The sequence below is a fragment of the Aquarana catesbeiana genome, linkage group LG08, assembly GCF_042186555.1.
Source record: "Aquarana catesbeiana isolate 2022-GZ linkage group LG08, ASM4218655v1, whole genome shotgun sequence".
NCBI lineage: Eukaryota > Metazoa > Chordata > Amphibia > Anura > Ranidae > Aquarana > Aquarana catesbeiana.
The window spans coordinates 5,929,020-5,947,068 of NC_133331.1; the positions used below are offsets into that span (position 1 = coordinate 5,929,020).

Consider the following 18,049-nt stretch of genomic DNA (forward strand, 5'->3'; position numbering starts at 1 on the left):
GCCATCCATCTGTGCCTCCACCCATCCATCTGTGTCTCCACCCATCCGTCTGTGTCTCCACCCATCCATCTGTTTCTCCACCCATCCATCTGTTTCTCCACCCATCCATCTGTTTCTCCACCCATCCATCTGTTTCTCCACCCATCCATCTGTTTCTCCACCCATCCATCTGTTTCTCCACCCATCCATCTGTTTCTCCACCCATCCATCTGTTTCTCCACCCATCCATCTGTTTCTCCACCCATCCATCCGTTTCTCCACCCATCCATCCGTTTCTCCACCCATCCATCCATGTCTCCACCCACCCAACCAACCGTGCCTTCACCCAACCAACCGTGCCTTCACCCATCCAACCGTGTCTCCACCCATCCAACCGTGTCTCCACCCATGTCTCCATCCATCCGTGTCTCCACCCATCCATCCGTGTCTCCATTCATGTCTCCACCCATCCATTCATGTCTCCACCCATCCATTCATGTCTCCACCCATCCATTCATGTCTCCACCCATCCATTCATGTCTCCACCCATCCATCCGTGTCTTCATCCATGTCTCCGCCCATCCATTCATGTCTCCGCCCATCCATTCATGTCTCCGCCCATCCACCCATGTCTCCACCCATCCACCCATGTCTCCACCCATCCATCCATGTCTCCATCCACAGTCCTACAGTCCATTTAACATGGTCTCCTTTGGGACATGTTCACATCTATGCGTTTTTCTGCCGCTGTGTTTTTGGAAAGGTTCGGGGACTGTTTTTTTTTTCCTGCAGCAGATTCCGTTTTACGTGTTATAGACTTCAATGGACCCGCAACAAAAATGCAAGTGTTGAGTTTTTGATGCATTTTTGCAGGTGTTTTGCATGTTTTTATATATTTTTTAGTTTTTATTCTCCTTAACAAACAGTGAATAGTTAGTTGTTAAGGGGCGGGCGGCATCCGTATCCCTAACAACCGATGACTCATCTGCTGTCAGCGGGATTCCCAGCCGAGGACCAGGCCCTCCTTCAGGTCTGGCATGGACTTTAACCCCTTTTGCGCCGACTCCCGCCAGCCCTTAACAGGATTTTGGCATTCCGGGAGGCGGGGCCGAGGCTTGTGACCATGTCACCGCCGTGATTGGCTGTCACAGTGGTCACATGATTGGAAAACTCCTGATCGTAAGACGCGATCGGGAACTTTTCGTGAGCCGCCGGTCACTGTGCCACCGAGAGGCCCGGTGCCTAGGGGTTAAAGAGAACCCCACGCCAATTTTTTTTGGTTTTTTTTATGTTTTATAGCATAAAGTAAAAAATATTTATTATTATTTTTTTTTATCTTTTTAAAGTAGCGCAGTGCTGAATTGCAAAAAAAATGGCCTGGGTCATGAAGGGGGGGGTAAATCTTCCTGAGCTGGAGTAGATATATAAAAACATTTTGGTTTTGTTGTCTCCATCCACAGATCTCTGTCTTGAAATCGCAGCTGGAAGCCGAGCGCAGTCACCGTTCCCGCTACATTCAGCGCTGTTCACGCACTACGGATGATCTGCTTCATCTCCGCTATGATTTGAACCGTTCGCTGGCTGCGGTGACTTCCGATACCCGAACTCCGGTACTGGAGAGAGAGACGATGCGACTGGACGACACGCTGAGCCGCAGCCTCGGCCTCTCCACTCCCTGACTGGGACCAGTAATGATAGGTGTAGTAGTCACTGCCACAGGTCAATCGGAGAACTCCATGGATCCCGGGAAAACGCTTTGGCGGCTTCCCATGGAGGAATGTTTTTATTCTGGACTGTTTGCGAGGACAGATCGATTGTGAAGACAAATCTGAGAGATAGAAATTATATGGTGGACTTTAACGGTATCAGTAAGGGACATGTAAACAGAATATTACTTAATATCTTTATTATAAAATTTTTTTTTTTTTTACAAATATAGAACCATAAGAAAAATACTCTGGTATCGATGAATTAGAGATCTCTGTTATCGCAAATGTCAAGAGGTCGACGCGTTTCATATCTTTGCTTCCTCAGGACTTTATATTCTTGACTCAGAACAGAGATCCTATTCGAAAACAGAGAAAAACATATAAGGCTTATTTACATTTAGATTAATTAGGAATAAAAATATTTTACAAATATAAAACCAGAAGAAAAATACTCGGGTATCGGTGAATTGGAGATCTCTGTTGTCACAAATGTCAAGAGGTCGACATGTTTCCCTTCTTTGCTTCCTCAGGACCCTATATTCTTGACTTAGAACAGAGCTCCTATTCGAAAACAGATAAGTCTTATTTACATTTAGATTAATTAGGAGCATAACAGAATTTATTTCAAAATATCATCCATTTAGATGGCAAAATAGCATATATGGGGACTCACTTCTATGAGACCCCTTTCACACCGAGGGCGTTTTGCAGGCGCTATAGCGTTAAAAATAGCGACTGCAATCCGCCCTCAAACAGCTGCAGCATTGTCCCCAGTGTGAAAGCCCGAGGGCTTTCTCACCAGAGCGCTGTGCTGGCAGAACTTCAGGAAAAGTCCTGCCAGCAGCTTCTTTGGAGCGGTGAAGGAGCGGTGTGTTTACCGCTCCTCCACCGCTGCTCCCCATTGAAATCAATGGGGCAGCACTGGGATACCGCCGGCAAAACGCCGCTATTGCGGCGCATTGCGGGCGGTTTTAACCCTAGCACCCCGCTAGCAGCTGAAATGTGCCGCAAATCCGACGGTAAAACGCCGATATAAATAGCAGCGTTTTACCACCGACGCTATAGGCGGCTCAGTGTGAAAGGGGTCTAAGAAACCCGCAAAAAAAAAATGATGAGCCAGGTGCTGTGAGAGAGCGATCCAACAACCAGTATCTTTAAGCGATAAATTGATCTTTATTGCTTAAAGATATTGGTTGTTGGATCGCTCTCTCACAGCACCTGGCTCATCATTTTTTTTTTTTTTTTTGCGGATCTTATAGAAGCGAGTCCCCATTTATGCTATTTTGCCATCTAAATGGATAATATTTTGAAATAAATTAAACTAAATGCAAATAAGACTTGTACGTTTTTCTCCATTTTCGAATAGGATCTCTGTTCTAAGTCAAGAATATAAAGTCCTGAGGAAGCAAAGATGGGAAACGCGTCGACCTCTTTACATTTGTCGACCTCTTGACAGAGATCTCTAATTCATCGATACCCGAGTATTTTTCTTATGGTTTTATGTTTGTAAAATATTTTAAATTTTTTGTAATAAAGATATTAAAGTGTGGTTCCACCCAAAAAAAAAAACTACACGAAACATTTGGATATTATTTTTTTTTTTTTTACTCACCTCTAAATGTCTGTTGCTAGGGGGTCCCTCGTAGTCTGCCTCTTTCAGTGCCTGGGCTGGTGACATCACTTCCATCTCGGCACAGGAAGGGCTCAGCTCTGCTCCCTCCCTCTTGTCAATCATCTGGGACCCATTACAGGTCCCAGGTGACTGAGCGGCCAATCACGGCGCTCGGCGCCACTCGCGCATGCGCAGTGGGTGCCAGGCTGTGAAGCCACAGCCCGGTGCCCACAGTTGCAATGCCGGCGCCGCTGAACGGAGGGGGAGACGAGCGGGGCTTCGATCCCCCCGCATCGCTGGACCCTGGGACAGGTGAGTGTCCAATTAAAAGTCAACAGCTGCAGTATTCGTAGCTGCTGACTTTAATTTTTTTTTTTTTTTTTTTTTTTTTTTTTTGATGGGCCCTCCTCTTTAAGTAATATTCTGTTTACATGTCCCTTACTGGTACCGTTAAAGTCCATCATATCATTTCTATCTCTCATTTATCTATAGGATGAGGTTCTTCCAAAGCCTATTTCATTTCTCTACGTATGTGAAGACAAATCAGCGAGTTTATCGCAGGGTCCAATTTTATATAAAGTGTTATTTATAAGATATATATTTATAGTTAGGTCAGTTGTTAGTGTTTTAAGCTGTAGGTTTAGGAATGTGTGAGGTTGAGGTTCCTGGTGGAATGCCATGGCAGAGTGTGTTCATGTAAATGGGGCACCAGATCCACTTGGACTACCTAGTATAGTGAACCTTGGTCGTGGTGTGAATGGGGCACATAGAAAACAATTGTTTTCTGTGCCCTGGCTTACAACCCGTGGTTATCTGTACAGATTGGGGAAGCTGAGCTGCTGTGAACAAACCCATAGAAGACCTGCATCTTCAGAATGTATGAATGAGGTCTAAGGGGCTCATTTAACAAGAAGAAGGCGCCACTCCAACCCCCCCCCCCACTTCAATTCCTTTTTTTAACATTGTACTGGCTTCAGACTCCCAAAGCCAGCAAAAGGCAATACACTTTATTAGAGCGAACCGCTGTGCTTTATGAGTGTTGCACTGCATGAGAGCAGACCGTGTGGGTTGCAGTGTGTAGGCAATGGGGGGAGTAAGTGGCACAGGGTCATGGTTTGGTGTTGGGGTATTTTTGGAAATAGATGCCCAGTTGGGGTGTATTTGGAAGTAGGTATCAGTTAGGGTATAATCGGAAGTAGATGCCCAATCAGGGCATGTTTGGAAATAGGTGCCCGGTCACTGTATGTTTGGAAATAGGTCCCTTATCAGGGTAGGTTTGGAAATAGGTGCCCGGTCACGGTATGTTTGGAAATAGGTCCCTTATCAGGGTAGGTTTGGAAATAGGTGCCCGGTCACTGTATGTTTGGAAATAGGTCCCTTATCAGGGTAGGTTTGGAAATAGGTGCCCGGTCACGGTATGTTTGGAAATAGGTCCCTGATCACGGCAGGTTTGAGAATAGGTGCCCGGTCACGGTATGTTTGGAAATAGGCCCCTGGTCACGGTATGTTTGGGAATAGGTGCCCGGTCAGGGTATGTTTAGGAATAGGTGCCCGGTCAGGGCATGTTTGGAGGTAGGTATATGTGTGTGCGAGTATATGTAGTACAGAGCCAGACTTTAGTGTCTTAGATAGATCGGGGTATTTGGAGCTCTGGGTGCTCTTCTAAGGTCAGATCAGGGTATGTTTAGTACAGGGTCAGAATAGGGTCAAGTTGCCCATATACATGGTGACCAGAAGGGGGAGCACATTGCCACGGAAGTCATGTTACATGGAGAAGCTTCTTATCCATAGAGGTTTGTTACATGGAGATGCCTGTTACATGGGTAAACTTGTTACTACCATAAAGGCTATGCTCCAAGGAGACGTTTGTTGCTGCCATAGAGGCTGTTCTCCAAAGAGAAGCTTGTTACTGCCATAGAGGCTATCCCCCGAGGAGAAGGTTGTTACTGCCATAGAGGCTATCCTCCAAGGAGAAGCTTGTTACTGCCATAGAGGCTATCCCCCAAGGAGAAGCTTGTTACTGCCATAGAGGCTATCCTCCAAGGAGAAGCTTGTTACTGCCTAGAGGCTATCCTCCAAGGAGAAGCTTGTTACTGCCTAGAGGCTATCCTCCAAGGAGAAGCTTGTTACTGCCTAGAGGCTATCCCCCAAGGAGAAGCTTGTTACTGCCATAGAGGCTATCCCCCAAGGAGAAGCTTGTTACTGCCATAGAGGCTATCCTCCAAGGAGAAGCTTGTTACTGCCATAGAGGCTATCCTCCAAGGAGAAGCTTGTTACTGCCTAGAGGCTATCCCCCAAGGAGAAGCTTGTTACTGCCATAGAGGCTATCCTCCAAGGAGAAGCTTGTTACTGCCATAGAGGCTATCCTCCAAGGAGAAGCTTGTTACTGCCTAGAGGCTATCCTCCAAGGAGAAGCTTGTTACTGCCTAGAGGCTATCCTCCAAGGAGAAGGTTGTTACTGCCATAGAGGCTATCCCCCAAGGAGAAGCTTGTTACTGCCATAGAGGCTATCCCCCAAGGAGAAGTGTCTTTAGTTCAGTAGAACATTTTTGCCCTCTAAAGACCCCCACCCCCACCGCTGTAATCTTCTGGTGCTTCGGGGGTATGGTGGGGGTGGGGTGGGAGGCATCGGAGGACAGAAGGCACAGGCACACTGCACATTGAAGGCAAGTACTGTCCTTGGGATTTTTTTTTTTGTTTGTTTTTTTTATAACATACAATTGCCCCATGCTTTGTTACTGCAACACAATGCACAGCTGATGATGTCAATGGGGCCCTAACACCCTTTTTGCAGTTCGAACCCTTTATTGTACCCCCAGCATGTGGCCCCATTGGGGGGTTCTCTCTGTGGAAACTCATATAAATGAATTGTAAACGCACAGCACGCGATGAAGAGCTTCTCTGGCTGATTTTGTGAATGCGCTAATAAAAATGTGCGCTCTGCGGTGGTGACAGAAGAGCGGGGGCGGGGGGAGAGCGGTGAGTGTCGGCTCAGGTCATAATAATACCGGCCATTTTATTTAAATGTTTTATATATATATTTATTTATTTTTATAAGATCAGTATTCTGTACATAGTTCTCTACTATTATATGTACGTCTTACCAGAGATGTCGTGTTATTTGCATCTCCTGTTTTGTTTTTTTTTTTATGTAATGTTTTATATGACAGAATATATTAATTTATAAATGTCTGGAGTCTTTTTTTTTTTTCAGATGTCTAAGTGATTACAAAGGATGATGTTTTTGTTTTACTTTTACAAAGTAACAAACGTCGTTTTACTTATTTATTCTGCAATAGAATTGCACAGAGCAGGCCTGAATCTCCTCTTCTCAGGTCCCCCCCTGCTGGCGCTGCTGGCTCCTTCTCCTCCACATTCCGGGGGGGCACTCGTGCATGCTCGCTCCCGTCTAATGACACAAACGGCAGGACTCTGCCCCCCCCCCCCCCCGGCTCCCTTGTCACTGGCTTTGATAGCACTGATAGCCAATGGGTCCCAGCAAAGCCAATGAGACCCGGGAATTGAGGGGAGAAAAGAGCTGGAGATGTGCACAGCACTGGATCAAATGACGGCTCCGGTAAGGATGGTAAAAAATAATTTTAGCTGTACATTTCTTGCTACTACTACTCCTACTAGGGTTTTTTTTTTTTTTTTTTAGGGCCGATACCGATTTTTCGGTTGCCTTTCAGGCCGATAGCCAATATCGGGTGCCGATATTCTGTAGATTTAAAGTGGTTGTTAACTCTCCCCCACAACCTTTTCCCATGTAAATCAGCATAAAAAACCCAAATGAACACGTCTTGTAGATATCTCCTCACTTGCTTAGTATTGTTGTAATCCTTTTTGTTCTTTAGAACGACGTCACTGAGCATGCCCAGATCTCCCCTGATTTACGGCACACTCTGTGTGCTTGTCTGTCTATTATCAGGACTTCCCGCGGCACAACACTGAAATCCCGCAAGACTGCATAATCACTCAGAGCTTCCTACTACACCCCATGTGACCATGTGACATAACATGGAGTGTAAACCTGGGCATCAGACAGCATTACTGCAGTCTTATCAGCTTCAGCTAAGACTGACATAGGCAAACACTAGATAATCGGCACAAGTAAATACTATGAAATAAAACAAGTCAGCTATGAGCAGGGAAGCCATAGAAACGTTGGATTGAGAAGGAGGCTTGGTTAACAGTACAGGAAGTGCCCAATGTAAGGGCGGAAATACACTCCACTGTGGACTCAGAAAACAATACTTAAGATGGCGCTGCCTAACCCCTGGAAACAAGTTTTTTAACGTTTCTTTAAACAGTAAGTAATATGGGATTTGGGCTGGATTACAGTGGCTATAGTTTGATAATTACTTATTATAATGGACTAAATGAAAAGCAGAATCAAAGTGGGAGAGTTTACTTCCTCTTTTTTTTTTTTTAATTTTCTTTTTACATTTTAATTTTATTTAACATAAACATTTTATTGAAAGTTTTTACGAGGCAAGTTACACAAATGATTCCAATTACATCACTGGGCACCAGTCCTCAGGAAGGATGTACTGGAAATGGAGTACAAAGAAGGGCAACAAAGCTAATAAAGGGTCTGGAGGATCTTAGTTATGAGGAAAGGTTGTGAGCTCTGAACTTATTCTCTCTGGAGAAGAGACGCTTGAGAGGGGATATGATTTCAATTTACAAATACTGTACTGGTGACCCCACAATAGGGAGAAAACTTTTTTGCGGAAGGGAGTTTAATAAGCCACTCATTAAAATTAGAAGAAAAGAGGTTTAACCTTAAACTACGTAGAGGGTTCTTTACTGTAAGAGCGGCAAGGATGTGGAATTCCCTTCCACAGGCGGTGGTCTCAGCGGGGAGCATTGATAGCTTCAAGAAACTATTAGATAATCACCTGAACGACCGCAACATACAGGGATATGTAATGTAATACTGACACATAATCACACACATAGGTTGGACTTTTTTTCAACCTCACCTACTATGTAACATCTCATAGACGGAGCAAGAAATAAAAGGAAAATACAAAGCTAATGTGCTTCATAAGGGAACGTTTTCCTGTATTACTTATGATGTGTATTGTACAGTGACCCCCCCCCGCTGAGGCCATAACAGCTTAACTATTCTCATTAATAGCAAGTTACATCCCTGGAATCATTTGCGGGAAAACTAATATAGTAAGTAGTCTGGAGGGGTAAAACACTTCAAAGGTATTCGTAAGCAGGTCATGAAGGGAGTGAAACTAGGAGCCAGCTTGCCAAACTGGCCCGCAGACCCACATCCCCCCTTCACTAAGAATTTAATTAGTGGGGGACAAAAAAAAGAAAAAAAAAAGGGGGGGGGGGGAGATAGGAAGGGAGGGGAAGAAGCCCAGAAAAGATAAGACCAGAAGAGGGGGTGGGAACACCACCAACCCTCTCTGTTTAGTCCTGACAATTACGTTACACGGCTCCATTTAAGTTTAATTAATGTATTTTTTTATCACTTTTAGGAATGTAAACATCCCATGTGACAGTAATAGGCAGTGACAGGTCCTCTTTATGGAGGGATCGATAAGACCCCCAAACCCCTCCTCTGCACTTGACAGTATTCAAAATGCCAAGATCAGCGGTTTTGAATACTTTCTATTTTTTTTTTTTTTTTTAAACTGGCGCCTTTAGGATGCCAGTAATCTGGAACACCACTTCCGTTGTTTGGTTGTTCGGATGTTCTGCGAACAATATGCGGTGTTCGGGGGGAAAATTCGAAAGCCGCCGGAACACCGTTAAAGTCTATGGGACACGAACATGAAAAACCAAAAGTGCTCATTTTAAAGGCTTATATGTAAGTTATTGTCATAAAAAGTGTTTGGAGACCCGGGTCCTGCCCCAGGGGACATGGATCAATGCAAATTTATTTATTTTTTTTTTTGAAACAGACGTTTTTTCGGGAGTAATGATTTTTTTTTTTAATGCCTAAAGTGAAACAATAAAAATGAAATATTCCTTTAAATATCATGCCTTTGGGTGTCTATAGAATGCCTGTAAAGTGGTGCAGTTTTCCTGTATTTAGAACAATACCGCAGCAAAATGACATTTCTAAAGGAAAAAAAGTAATTTAAAACTGATCGTGGCTGTAATGAATTGTCCGGTCTCAGCAATATAGATAGAACTCATTGAAAAAAAGATCATGGGATCCTCCCCAGTCCAATACCAGGTCCTTTGGGTCTGGTATGAATATTAAGGTAAACCCCAAAACAAAAATTAAAAAAAAAATTGCATGGGGGTCCCCCCCAAAATTCACACCAGGCCCTTCAGGTCTCTGTATGGATTTTAAGGGGAACCCCGCGCCAACATTTTTTTTAAAAAATGGCGTGGGGGTCCCTCCTAAAATCCATACCAGACCCTTATCTGAGCACGCAACCTGGCAGGCCGCAGGAGAAGAGGGGGATGAGAGAGCGACCCCCCCCCCCTGCTGAACCGTACCAGGCCACATGCCCTCAACATGGGGAGGGTGCTTTGGGGTCATGTTGATGGGGACAAGGGCCTCATCCCCACAACCCTTGCCCGCTGGTTGTGGGGGTCTGCGGGCGGGGGGCTTATCAGGACTTGGAAGCCCCCTTTAACAATAGGACCCCAGATCCCGGCCCCCCCATGTCAATTGGTAATGGGGTACCCCTACCATTTCACAAAAAAAAGTGTCAAAAATGGTAAAAAAAGACAAGAGACAGCTTGGGACAAGTCCTTTATTTGAATGCAGCCAAAAGTCTCATACCTAGAAAAGGTTACAATTTGAAAGTTCAATAAGATCTGCAGAGGTATTAGGAATCTAAAAGGTCTATTTGGTATGACCCTTCACTCAGTTAGAGATTGGTAAAAAGCAACACGAGTGGAGTTTAGGAGCGGTGTTGAACCGGTTGGCTTGGAGGCCTATGGTGGAACAATATATAGGACTTCAGGGGGGTTTGGGGGATCTGGGGTAGAAGCGAGGGGAAGGGAGGGGGGTTCAGATAAGCTTGGTATTGGATTTGTTTCACTTGCCACTAATGAAGAGGGGTCCTAAGATGGTTTGGATTATAAGCGACGTAGATTTTTCCTAGCGACATATGTATCTATGGCACAAAAAAAAACAAGTCCTTTATTAAAAGATAAAAAAATATATTAAAATTTCCAGCGATGTCCATTCATCTTCTATCATGCCGCTGACGACCTGAAAAAAAACAAAAAACTGCAACCACCTCCTGCCGAGTGACGCTTCCCATTGGTGACAGCTGTTATATAGCTGAGGGCGGGGCGATGAAGTAAATGGGTGACCCCGCCCCCTCTGATGCCATCGGGAAGACCATACTTACGGTCGAGAAAGAGACCACCTGGGTTTCTCGCCCCGCCGCCGCTGTTATCCTCACAGCAGGGCAGGGGGTGGGAGGAGCTGCAGATCTGGATGGAGGATGGGAGCTGCCCAACTTACTATGTTAAAGAGTGGGTGATTACCTACTTGTTAATATGAAAAGACTCCCGCTCTTCGTCCCGATCTGCAGCATCTCCCGCCCCTGCCTGCTGTTGGGATGACAGCAGTGGTGGGGCTGGAGAATCGGGAGAGCTCTCACTGCTGAAAATTCGTGACCACAGTCCGGACAGTCACTCGGGCCGGGCTCGCCATTTAGTGATCCCTACTCTACATCTTTACCTTTCATACCGGGCAATATCACACCCCCCCCCCCCCCCCTTCCTGCGCTCTCGCACTTTGAACGACAATTGTGCGGTCATATAACACTGGTGCACATTGGAGATTTTTATCTTTTTTTTTTTTAACACAAATAGAACTTTCTTTTTGTGGTATTTAATCAAATCTGGGGGTTTTATTTTTTGCTAAACAAAGACCAAATATTTTGAAAAATAAAAATTCTTTTTCTTAGTTTCTGTCACACATTTTTGCATACAAGAAATTTTTCTTCTTCTCTGATGTGCACTGATGATGCAGCATTGATGGGCACTAATGAGGCGGCACTGATGGGCTGCACTGGTGGGCACTGATAAACTGCACTGGTGGGCACTGATAAACTGCACTGGTGGGCACTGATAAACTGCACTGGTGGGCACTGATAAACTGCACTGGTGGGCACTGATGAGGCTGCACTGATGGGCATTGATTCTAAAAAACGAAAAAAGGTTGAGACTTTAAATGAAGTGTGTGGTCATGAGCGAGCACTACACTTCCATCCCTGGTAATCATTTGAAAGAAAGGACATTGTTTGGGACTTTGAATGAGATGTGTGTAAGCGAAGAAACAATTGTATACATGACCAAATGATGGGTTTATTTAAGAAATTGCATTGGACCTGATGCATTGCCAGTATGACGAGCTGATACACATGTAATACATATAAACAACATACATATTACACAAGCTTTAAAATCCAAAGGACATTGTATACAAACATGATGAAATAAAATACTGCATAAATAAGCTTTACGCGTTTCGTGGATTGGTTCCACTCACATCACACATCTCCATCCCTAAATTTAAATTCTAAAAAACAAAAAAAGGTTGGGACTTTAAATGAAGTGTGTGGTCATCTGCCGTATAGTACAGGGCCTGACTCTACCAGCTCTGCCCTTATAGTACAGGGCCCGACTCTACCAGCTCTGCCGTATAGTACAGGGCCCGACTACCAGCTCTGCCATATAGTACAGTGCCCGACTCTACCAGCTCTGCCGTATAGTACAGGGCCCAACTCTACCAGCTCTGCCCTTATAGTACAGGGCCCGACTCTACCAACTCTGCCGTATAGTACAGGGCCCGACTACCAGCTCTGCCATATAGTACAGGGCCCGACTCTACCAGCTCTGCCGTATAGTACAGGTCCCAACTCTACCAGCTCTGCCCTTATAGTACAGGGCCCGACTACCAGCTCTGCCGTATAGTACAGGGCCCGACTCTACCAGCTCTGCCGTATAGTACAGGGCCCGACTCTACCAGCTCTGCCGTATAGTACAGGGCCCGACTCTACCAGCTCTGCCGTATAGTACAGGGCCCGACTCTACCAGATTACCAGCGCTGCCGTATAGTACAGGGCCTGACTCTATAAGCTCTGCCGTATAGTACAGGGCCTGACTCTATAAGCTCTGCCGTATAGTACAGGGCCTGACTCTATAAGCTCTGCCGTATAGTACAGGGCCCGACTCTACCAGCTCTGCCATATAGTACAGGGTCCGACTCTACCAGCTCTGCCGTATAGTACAGGGCCCGAATCTACCAGCTCTGCCGTATAGTGCAGGGCCCGACTCTACCAGCTCTGCCGTATAGTACAGGGGCCGACTCTACCAGCTCTGCCGTATAGTACAGGGCCTGACTCTACCAGCTCTGCCCTTATAGTACAGGGCCTGACTCTACCAGCTCTGCCGTATAGTACAGGGCCTGACTCTACCAGCTCTGCCGTATAGTACAGGGCCCGACTCTACCTAATTACCAACTCTGCCGTATAGTACAGGGCCCGACTCTACCAGCTCTGGCGTATAGTACAGGGCCCGACTCTACCAGATTACCAGCTCTGCCGTATAGTACAGGGCCCGACTCTACCAGCTCTGCCCTATAGTACAGGGCCTGACTCTACCAGCTCTGCCGTATAGTACAGGGCGCGACTCTACCAGCTCTGCCTTTATAGTACAGGGCCCGACTCTACCAGATTACCAACTCTGCCGTATAGTACAGGGCCCGACTCTACCAGCTCTGCCGTATAGTACAGGGCCCGACTCTACCAGCTCTGCCGTATAGTACAGGGCCCGACTCCACCAGATTACCAGCTCTGCCGTATGTTACAGGGACCGACTCTACCAGCTCTGCCGTATAGTACAGGGCCTGACTCTACCAGATTACCAGCTCTGCCGTATAGTACAGGGCCTGACTCTACCAGATTACCAGCTCTGCCGTATAGTACAGGGACCGACTCTACCAGCTCTGCCGTATAGTACAGGGCCCGAATCTACCGGCTCTGCCGTATAGTACAGGGCCCGACTCTACCGGCTCTGCCGTATAGTACAGGGCCCGACTCTACCGGCTCTGCCGTATAGTACAGGGCCCGACTCTACCGGCTCTGCCGTATAGTACAGGGCCCGACTCTACCAGATTACCAACTCTGCCGTATAGTACAGGGCCCGACTCTACCAGCTCTGCCATATAGTACAGAGCCCGACTCTACCAGCTCTGCCGTATAGTACAGGGCCCGACTCTACCAGATTACCAGCTCTGCCGTATAGTACAGGACCCGACTCTACCAGCTCTGCCATATAGTACAGGGCCCGACTCTACCAGCTCTGCCGTATAGTACAGGGCCCGACTCTACCAGATTACCAGCTCTGCCGTATAGTACAGGGACCGACTCTACCAGATTACCAGCTCTGCCGTATAGTACAGGGACCGACTCTACCGGCTCTGCCGTATAGTACAGGGCCCGACTCTACCGGCTCTGCCGTATAGTACAGGGCCCGACTCTACCGGCTCTGCCGTATAGTACAGGGCCCGACTCTACCGGCTCTGCCGTATAGTACAGGGCCCGACTCTACCGGCTCTGCCGTATAGTACAGGGCCCGACTCTACCAGCTCTGCCGTATATTACAAGACCTGACTCTACCAGCTCTGCTGTATAGTAAAGGGCCCAACTCTACCAGATTACCAGCTCTGCCGTATAGTACAGGGCCCGACTCTACCAGCTCTGCCGTATAGTACAGGGCCCGACTCTACCAGATTACCAGCTCTGCCGTATAGTATAGGGCCCGACTCTACCAGCTCTGCCGTATAGTACAGGGCCCGACTCTACCAGCTCTGGCGTATAGTACAGGGCCCGACTCTACCAGATTACCAGCTCTGCCGTATAGTACAGGGCCCGACTCTACCAGCTCTGCCCTATAGTACAGGGCCCGACTCTACCAGCTCTGCCGTATAGTACAGGGCCTGACTCTACCAGCTCTGCCGTATAGTACAGGGCGCGACTCTACCAGCTCTGCCTTTATAGTACAGGGCCCGACTCTACCAGATTACCAGCTCTGCCGTATAGTACAGGGACCGACTCTACCAGCTCTGCCGTATAGTACAGGGCCTGACTCTACCAGATTACCAGCTCTGCCGTATAGTACAGGGCCTGACTCTACCAGCTCTGCCGTATAGTACAGGGCCTGACTCTACCAGATTACCAGCTCTGCCGTATAGTACAGGGACCGACTCTACCAGCTCTGCCGTATAGTACAGGGCCCGACTCTACCGGCTCTGCCGTATAGTACAGGGCCCGACTCTACCGGCTCTGCCGTATAGTACAGGGCCCGACTCTACCGGCTCTGCCGTATAGTACAGGGCCCGACTCTACCGGCTCTGCCGTATAGTACAGGGCCCGACTCTACCGGCTCTGCCGTATAGTACAGGGCCCGACTCTACCGGCTCTGCCGTATAGTACAGGGCCCGACTACACCAGCTCTGCCGTATATTACAAGTAGGGCTGCAACTAACGATTATTTTCATAATCGATTAGTTGGCCGATTATTGTTTCGATTAATCGGTTAATAACCTTAAAGAAAAGTGTGGTGTATAATTTAGTTAATATGTAAAGTTTAAAAAAAAAGGCAATTTATTCTTAAATATATCTATGCAGTGGTAAATATAAATAACCAACTATATGGTTAGGGAGTGAAATCTTTAATCCTCTCTGAGAATAACAGACAGAAGAGATATACTCTATATACTATTAGAGGTTGAATCTGGTAAATATCATCAGACTCAGAACAAATTTTTTTATTTAAAGAAAAAAACAATTCTAGACTGTTTTGCAGATTTTCAAACAGAACTGTAATATCACATGCTTTTCTGCAGCTTCTCCATTGAAGTATATTGAACAAAAAAGCACCCTTTCCAAATACACAGCAGCTGAAAAAAGCATAAATATGAACGTTAAATGAACTGTAGTGCATTTCTGCAAAAAGCACCAAAAACACATGGGTGGGAACCAATCCTAAGACATTTAGTAACATAATGGAGTTAAAAAAAAAAATAAAAAAAAATTAGCCCTTCGTTTTTTTACTGTGCAACATTGAAAGTAATATTTACAGTAGAGATTTTTTGCTCTTTTTGTACTATATAGGGCTGATTTTAGCTTTTTTAACCCCATTATGTTACTGGCCGATTAATCGATTATGAAAATAGTAATCGATTCATTTCATAATCGATTAGTTGGCGATTAATCGATTAGTTGTTTCGGCCCTAATTACAAGACCTGACTCTACCAGCTCTGCCGTATAGTACAGGGCCTGACTCTACCAGATTACCAGCTCTGCCGTATAGTACAGGGACCGACTCTACCAGCTCTGCCGTATAGTACAGGGCCCGACTCTACCGGCTCTGCCGTATAGTACAGGGCCCGACTCTACCGGCTCTGCCGTATAGTACAGGGCCCGACTCTACCGGCTCTGCCGTATAGTACAGGGCCCGACTCTACCAGCTCTGCCGTATAGTACAGGGCCCGACTCTACCAGATTACCAACTCTGCCGTATAGTACAGGGCCCGACTCTACCAGCTCTGCCATATAGTACAGAGCCCGACTCTACCAGCTCTGCCGTATAATACAGGGCCCGACTCTACCAGATTACCAGCTCTGCCGTATAGTACAGGGCCCGACTCTACCAGCTCTGCCATATAGTACAGGGCCCGACTCTACCAGCTCTGCCGTATAGTACAGGGCCCGACTCTACCAGATTACCAGCTCTGCCGTATAGTACAGGGACCGACTCTACCAGCTCTGCCGTATAGTACAGGGCCCGACTCTACCGGCTCTGCCGTATAGTACAGGGCTCGACTCTACCGGCTCTGCCGTATAGTACAGGGCCCGACTCTACCGGCTCTGCCGTATAGTACAGGGCCCGACTCTACCGGCTCTGCCGTATAGTACAGGGCCCGACTCTACCAGATTACCAACTCTGCCGTATAGTACAGGGCCCGACTCTACCAGCTCTGCCATATAGTACAGAGCCCGACTCTACCAGCTCTGCCGTATAGTACAGGGCCCGACTCTACCGGCTCTGCCGTATAGTACAGGGCCCGACTCTACCGGCTCTGCCGTATAGTACAGGGCCCGACTCTACCGGCTCTGCCGTATAGTACAGGGCCCGACTCTACCGGCTCTGCCGTATAGTACAGGGCCCGACTCTACCAGCTCTGCCGTATATTACAAGACCTGACTCTACCAGCTCTGCTGTATAGTAAAGGGCCCAACTCTACCAGATTACCAGCTCTGCCGTATAGTACAGGGCCCGACTCTACCAGCTCTGCCGTATAGTATAGGGCCCGACTCTACCAGCTCTGCCGTATAGTACAGGGCCCGACTCTACCAGCTCTGCCGTATAGTACAGGGCCCGACTCTACCAGATTACCAGCTCTGCCGTATAGTACAGGGCCCGACTCTACCAGCTCTGCCCTATAGTACAGGGCCCGACTCTACCAGCTCTGCCGTATAGTACAGGGCCTGACTCTACCAGCTCTGCCGTATAGTACAGGGCGCGACTCTACCAGCTCTGCCTTTATAGTACAGGGCCCGACTCTACCAGATTACCAACTCTGCCGTATAGTACAGGGCCCGACTCTACCAGCTCTGCCATATAGTACAGGGCCCGACTCTACCAGCTCTGCCGTATAGTACAGGGCCCGACTCTACCAGCTCTGCCGTATAGTACAGGGCCCGACTCTACCAGATTACCAGCTCTGCCGTATAGTACAGGGACCGACTCTACCAGCTCTGCCGTATAGTACAGGGCCTGACTCTACCAGATTACCAGCTCTGCCGTATAGTACAGGGCCTGACTCTACCAGCTCTGCCGTATAGTACAGGGCCTGACTCTACCAGATTACCAGCTCTGCCGTATAGTACAGGGACCGACTCTACCAGCTCTGCCGTATAGTACAGGGCCAGACTCTACCGGCTCTGCCGTATAGTACAGGGCCCGACTCTACCAGCTCTGCCGTATAGTACAGGGCCTGACTCTACCAGATTACCAGCTCTGCCGTATAGTACAGGGCCTGACTCTACCAGCTCTGCCGTATAGTACAGGGCCTGACTCTACCAGATTACCAGCTCTGCCGTATAGTACAGGGACCGACTCTACCAGCTCTGCCGTATAGTACAGGGCCAGACTCTACCGGCTCTGCCGTATAGTACAGGGCCCGACTCTACCGGCTCTGCCGTATAGTACAGGGCCCGACTCTACCGGCTCTGCCGTATAGTACAGGGCCCGACTCTACCGGCTCTGCCGTATAGTACAGGGCCCGACTCTACCGGCTCTGCCGTATAGTACAGGGCCCGACTCTACCGGCTCTGCCGTATATTACAAGACCTGACTCTACCAGCTCTGCTGTATAGTAAAGGGCCCAACTCTACCAGATTACCAGCTCTGCCGTATAGTACAGGGCCCGACTCTACCAGCTCTGCCCTATAGTACAGGGCCCGACTCTACCAGATTACCAGCTCTGCCGTATAGTACAGGGCCCGACTCTACCAGATTACCAGCTCTGCCGTATAGTACAGGGCCCGACTCTACCAGATTACCAGCTCTGCCGTATAGTACAGGACCCGACTCTACCAGCTCTGCCGTATAGTACAGGGCCCGACTCTACCAGCTCTGGCGTATAGTACAGGGCCCGACTCTACCAGATTACCAGCTCTGCCGTATAGTACAGGGCCCGACTCTACCGGCTCTGCCGTATAGTACAGGGCCCGACTCTACCGG

At 47.6% G+C, this 18,049-nt stretch overlaps 1 protein-coding gene across 1 annotated transcript in view; it reads left to right on the top strand.

The window, feature by feature from the left end:
* Nucleotides 1-2,802, top strand: part of LOC141105562 (uncharacterized) — a 104,953-nt gene extending 102,151 nt beyond the window's left edge. Inside the window, exon 18 of the mRNA XM_073595454.1 lies at nt 1,440-2,802. Within this exon, the coding sequence (XP_073451555.1) occupies nt 1,440-1,658 (219 nt within the window). The 3' untranslated portion in view covers nt 1,659-2,802. The remainder of the gene's footprint in view (nt 1-1,439) is intronic.
* The last annotated feature ends 15,247 nt before the right edge of the window (nt 2,803-18,049 follow it).